Source organism: Topomyia yanbarensis, chromosome 2 (assembly GCF_030247195.1).
Source record: "Topomyia yanbarensis strain Yona2022 chromosome 2, ASM3024719v1, whole genome shotgun sequence".
NCBI classification, from domain to species: domain Eukaryota; kingdom Metazoa; phylum Arthropoda; class Insecta; order Diptera; family Culicidae; genus Topomyia; species Topomyia yanbarensis.
The window spans coordinates 448,310,040-448,316,569 of record NC_080671.1 but is presented as its reverse complement, the minus strand read 5'-3'; the positions used below and the strand labels follow the sequence as shown (position 1 = coordinate 448,316,569).

The 6,530-nt window shown below is 46.8% G+C and overlaps 1 protein-coding gene across 1 annotated transcript; it reads left to right on the top strand.

Annotated features, from left to right (window-relative positions):
• The first annotated feature begins 237 nt into the window (after positions 1-237).
• On the top strand, positions 238-6,135 carry LOC131681093 (uncharacterized). The gene has a single exon (XM_058961801.1). It carries the CDS (start codon positions 238-240, stop codon positions 6,133-6,135), a length of 5,898 nt encoding a protein of 1,965 aa, XP_058817784.1.
• Positions 6,136-6,530: the final 395 nt, after the last annotated feature.

Here is a 6,530-nt window from a genome sequence, read left to right as displayed (position 1 = left end):
AGTAAAAATCTTAAATTATAGGAAGCTAGGTGAGATACCTCGTAAGGAGTTACTTAACCTCACTACTTGGAAACCACACTAAAATTGTAAGTTGGATTATCAATTATCAAAACGTGAAATAATAAAAATAAATTTTAGCTTTAGCTGATGGAATAAATTATTTCGTCTGCTGATTGAAGGTGTGAAAACTTCCCCTTGTTGCGCGGCAACAATACTAAAGAATTTTAAGGTCAAACGATGGCTAGCAATGAAAACTGCTGCGCGGAATGTGACCGCCCCGACTGGGCGGAAGACATGGTCCAATGCGACGAATGCCAAGATTGGTACCATTTCACGTGTGCTGGAGTCTCGGGTACAGTATCTTCGCGGAACTGGTCATGTAGAATCTGTCTCCCGATCAGTGTTAGCAGCAGAAGTTCCTCCAGACGGTCGGGTCGTATGCTGCTAGAAAAGCAGCGCCTAGAAGAAGAGCAAAAGCTTCGACGAAACCGTTTTTTCCAAGAAAAGGAATTGGAGAGAAAGATGATCGGAATGGAACTAGCTGCAGAGCGGAAGCGTATCCTAGAAGAAGAGGAACTTGAGCAATCATTTCTAAAAGAGAAGTACGAGGTACTAGAAAGGATGCAAGAGGAGGGAACGGATAGACGAAGCGTTATCAGTAAAGCAAGCAGCACTCCAACGAGTGTAGAAAAGGTCAGTCAATGGATGGGAAATGACGGACATAAGGAGCCCAGCTTCAGCACGAACGGTGCGAACAAGATGGCACCAAATCCGGAAGTCTCGCAGCTGAATACAAACAACTCAATCTACACTCCTCCCACACCGATACACCGGAGCTCGATATTAACGAAGCCAATCATTCCTGTATCTAAGCCGATTGTACAATCCCAAGTGTTTCGTGGGTCCTCCACTAAGGAAACCTCGTTGCAAAGATCTCCTCAAAGCGTCAGATCAGGGTCAACACTGTCACAACCACCTGATCCATTTCCAGACTCAGAGCGCAATCATCGTGGAGCAAATATTAGAAAAGCAAAGCCGCCCATACATGCATCTGATCCGTTGTTGCCAGTTACACCGTTGCCATTGCCTGAAGCCGAAATGCAATCAACGGTGCCGTTGTTACCTTCACTGGAACCTCAGTTACTTGCTCCGCCACTTTCGGATTCCTATTTGATTCGGGACATTCAAGAACCTTCGTCAATGCAGCTCGCGTCTCGACGGGTTATGGCGCGCGACCTTCCAGAGTTCGACGGAAAACCTGAAGACTGGCCAATATTTATTAGCCAATACAACGTCACCACGCAGAACTGCGGATTCAGTAACGCAGAAAATTTAATTCGCCTGCAACGATGCCTTAAAGGGCACGCTCGTGAGTCTGTACGCAGTCGACTGCTTTTACCCGAGTCCGTGCCCAACGTGATTGAAACCTTAAGGATGCTGTATGGACGCCCCAGTATCCTGATTAAGACCCTTTTGAATCGAGTTCGTCAAGCACCCATACCTAGATTGGAACGCCTCGAGACATTGATCGAATTTGGAATGGAGCTTCAGGGGCTATGCGATCATTTAACAGCAGCAGGAGAAGAGGCACATTTAAATAATCCGTCGTTACTCCAAGAACTGGAGGACAAGCTACCAGCTCAGTTGAAGCTACAGTGGGCCATGCATAAGCGTGCGGATTCTAATGTGACTTTAAAGACTTTTGCCGAATATATGTCTCTAATGGTGTCGGCGGCAAGTCAGGTCACTACCTTTGTTAAGGATTCTAACGATTATCGAGAAAAGGATCGAAAAAATAAACAAAAGGAGAAGGCTCTGGTGCACGCTCATAGCGTCGATAAAGAAATCAAATTTCCTGCCGGGAAACAGAGCAACTCTGAGCGAGGGTGTCTGTCATGTAATCAGCTAAATCACCGAATTAAAGAGTGTAAGCAGTTCCTGGACCTAACAGTGGATGGTCGTTGGCAAAGAGTACACCAGCTGAAACTTTGCCGGACGTGCCTCAATCAACATGGAAGAAGTCGATGTCGGCTGACCACCAAATGCGGAATTGACGGTTGCGACTTAAAACATAATCGGTTGTTGCACACAAAATGTGAAAGTGGAACTACGCCCACATCTTCCGCTGAGAATCACTCTCATCGGGAGCGAGGATTCAAAACGCTATTTCGCGTAGTCCCGGTCACACTGCAAGGGAAGAATGGATCGGTGAATACCTTCGCTTTCCTAGACGATGGGTCGTCGTTAACGCTCGTGGAACAGTCAATCGTCGATCAGTTAGGAGAAAGTGGGCCTTCAGGAGAGCTTTTTCTTACGTGGACTGGAGATGTATCCCGATGCGAGGTTAACTCTCAAACAGTATCGTTCAATATATCGGGTGCGTCAACAGGTACTACATTCCAGATTCCGCGGGCTAGAACCGTATCAAAACTCAAACTTCCAGTACAGACACTGGATATTAAGGCACTGACGCAACAATACCCCTACCTGAAAGGCTTGCCAGTGGCGGATTATACTAATGCATCCCCCGGCATACTTATTGGTTTAGATCAGCTTCATCTTTCGTTGCCATTGAAAAGCAGAGAAGGGAAACTAGGGGAACCAGTGGCAACAAAAACTCGTCTCGGCTGGTGTATTTTCGGTTCATCCAATGCAGCAACGTCGTCTGGGCTATCCTGTCACATTCTGGAAGCAACAGAAAAAGATTTACATGAAATCGTGAAAGCATACTTTGGGCGGGAAGACGCCGGTGCGGGGCCGATACCGGAGTCCGTTGATGAAATACGCGCAAGAAAAATCCTAGCTGAGAGCACCGTACGAGTTTCCGGTCGGTTTGAGACTGGCCTAATTTGGCGATACGATCACTTCGAATTCCCAGAGAGTTACCACATGGCCCGTCGTCGGCTGGAATGCCTCGAACGCCGCCTAGCGCGTGATGCGATATTACGAGAAAGTGTAAGCAAGCAGATCCAACAGTACCAACACAAGGGATATGCGCACCCAGCTCTCGAGAAAGAGCTATCAAATGCAGATCCGCGAAAAATTTGGTATCTTCCGCTCGGAGTTGTGACTAATCCAAAAAAACCGGACAAGATCAGATTAATCTGGGATGCGGCTGCTAAGGTGGACGGTGTTTCGCTAAATTCGGCTTTGCTGAAAGGGCCCGATTTAATGACTCCACTCGTAGGAGTTCTTTTTCGATTTCGGGAGCGGCCAATTGCGGTAAGTGGTGACATCTGTGAAATGTTTCACCAAATTCGCATTCGTGCTGAGGATCGCCATTCACAGCGCTTCTTATGGCGCGAAAATCCTAACGAAGATCCGGACATTTATCTGATGGACGTCGCAACATTCGGGTCCACCTGTTCACCTTGTTCGGCACAATATGTTAAGAACAGAAACGCCGAAGAATTCGCTTCCAAATATCCTAGAGCAGTCGAGACTGTTATCCGATCACACTACGTGGATGACTTCTTGGACAGCTTCGATACCATCGAGGAAGCCCAGCGCATTGCTGAGGAGGTCCGAATGATCCACAAACAAGGCGGATTTGAAATCCGTGCATGGCTCTCTAATAAGTCGGAAGTTGTGAGACATTTGGGAGAAACGACAATTACGGCTATAAAAGAGCTCACCATGGACAAAGATACAGTACCCGAGCGAGTACTTGGCATGCGCTGGATGACCATAGACGACGTGATTGGATTTTCGACAGAAATGCGTGCTGACATAGCAGCGATCATCGAACAAGGTCTGAAACCGACTAAACGACAGGTGCTACGATGTGTCATGAGCCTTTTTGATCCTCTTGGGCTCCTGGCGGCCTACCTGGTACATGGTAAGATGCTCATTCAGCAAATTTGGCGTTCCAGAGTGGACTGGGATGACCAAATCGACGAACCGGCTTTCGAACGTTGGAAAAAATGGACAGCCTTTTTGCCCCTGGTTGAAACAATAAAAATTCCGAGGTGTTATATTACAGGAGTCGCTTCAGGTTTCATTCGTTCTGTACAGCTTCACACCTTCGTTGATGCAAGCGAAGAGGCTTGCAGTTGTGTGGCGTATTTTCGCTTTACAACGACCGACGGCGCTGTAACCTGTGCTATGGTGATGGCAAAGACAAAAGTAGCACCACTAAAGCCGCTGTCAATACCGCGCCTTGAGCTGCAAGCGGCGGTCCTAGGTGCTCGTGTAACTAAGTTCATCTCTGACAATCACTCGTTCAGTATCGAGAAACGGTTCTTTTGGTCGGACTCTAGCACGGTATTGGCATGGATCAGGTCGGATGGCAGGAAATATCGACAGTATGTCGCCTGTCGTATCGGAGAAATTCTTACGCTAACCGATAGTAACGAATGGTACTGGGTGCCGAGCAAATTAAACGTCGCAGATGAGGCAACGAAATGGCGGAATGGAGCTTGTTTGTCATCCGACAGTGCATGGTTCTGTGGACCGAATTTCTGCGAGGAATCGGAAGAGAAATGGCCGGATCAAAGCCGAGATGGATTATTTACGACTGAAGAGGAGCTCCGTCCTTGTCACATACATGGAGTACCAAAGCGAGTTTCAATCATCGATTTCAACCGTTTCTCACGTTGGAGCCGCCTACTTACAGCCGTAGCTTACGTGAGGAGATACATACACAACCTACGAGCAGCCCCAGAGTGTCGAAACTTGGGCCAACTTGGACAAGAGGAGCTGTTGGTTGCAGAAAATACTATATGGCAAATCTGTCAGGAACATTCATTCTCGGACGAGTTTGCGTTATTGCTCGCAGGTAAACCAACGATTGCGCTTCCTAAGGAAAGTCGGATTTACAAATTCTCACCGTACATGGACGAAAACAGTGTACTTCGCCAAGATGGCCGGATAGAAGCGGCAACTCACGTTGGATTCGATGTCAAGTATCCCATCATCCTACCTTGTGAGCACCGAGTTACGTTGCTAATGATCGACGATTATCATCGAAAGTATCTTCATGCGAATTCCGAACTAGTTGTAAATGAAATAAGGCAAAAATTCAAAATAGCTAAACTTCGGACTACAGTGAAGAAGATCGTTGGACGTTGCCAACACTGCAAAGTTTACAAATCGCTCCCAAATATTCCGAGAATGGCACCTCTGCCTTCAGCAAGGTTGTCAGCATTCGAGAGACCTTTTTCTTACGTTGGAGTTGACTTCTTTGGACCAATCCTTGTGACCGTGGGGCGAAGTAGCAAGAAGCGATGGGTCGCATTATTTACATGCCTTACGATAAGAGCAATCCATCTTGAAGTAGCGCATAGTCTCAACACGGAGAGTTGCATAATGTGCTTTCGACGATTTGTCGGGCGCAGAGGAGCACCATTGGAAGTGTACTCTGACAACGGGACCAACTTCCACGGTGCCGAGAAAGTATTGCGACAGCAGATCGCTGTTGGACTTGCAGACACCTTTACCAACACAAACACGAAGTGGTTATTTAATCCTCCTTCAGCTCCGCACATGGGTGGTGCCTGGGAGAGGATGGTGCGCTCGGTAAAAAACGCTCTCAAATGCATCGATACGGGAAAAAAACTGAGTGACGAAGGATTGTTGACGCTAGTATCTGAAGCGGAAAGCATCGTTAACTCCAGGCCACTAACATATCTCCCTCTGGAGTCGGTAGAGCAGCAGGCGTTAACACCGAACCATTTTTTACTCGGCAGTTCAACAGGAGTGAAGCAACCTGTAGCGAATCCAATAGACCATCGGGCAGCGCTCAGAGGTTGTTGGAATCAGATTCGTCACCAGTCAGACTTGTTTTGGTCTCGGTGGCTCAAAGAGTACTTACCAACTATTTGCAGGCGCACCAAATGGTTCAACGATACCAAGTCAATAGCTGTGGGTGATCTCGTCATCATAGCCGACGGCGGTAAGCGGAACAGCTGGGTGCGTGGACGAGTGATCGAAATCCAGCCCGGAGCAGATGGAAGAATACGTAGGGCCAGCTTGCAGACTTCGGCAGGAATTATGAAACGACCAGTGTCAAAGTTGGCGATCTTAGACGTGGATGATTCTTGTAAAACAGCGCCTGAAACGCAGTGTTACGGGGGGCGGAATGTTACCACCGGCAATTCTGACAGCACTGCCAACGGGTCGATGGGGGATGATTAGGCAGTTTTACTTATTGTGCGAGCAGAGTAGGCATTCGATGCAACGTGCTATCATTTAATTAAAACAATAATTGCGGTCAGTATTTCGGATGTGGAATTAAAATTAGAGGATTAGAATTCTTTGAAGGTATTAAATTTGAAATATTGAAATAGTGTTTTGAAGTAGTAAAAATCTTAAATTATAGGAAGCTAGGTGAGATACCTCGTAAGGAGTTACTTAACCTCACTACTTGGAAACCACACTAAAATTGTAAGTTGGATTATCAATTATCAAAACGTGAAATAATAGAAATAAATTTTAGCTTTAGCTGATGGAATAAATTATTTCGTCTGCTGATTGAAGGTGTGAAAACTTCCCCTTGTTGCACGGCAACAATAGAAGCAATTTGCTACTCT

Excerpts from the sequence above, each read along its gene's own strand:
- LOC131681093 (XM_058961801.1), top strand. The coding sequence starts at position 238 with ATGGCTAGCAATGAAAACTGCTGCGCGGAATGTGACCGCCCCGACTGG.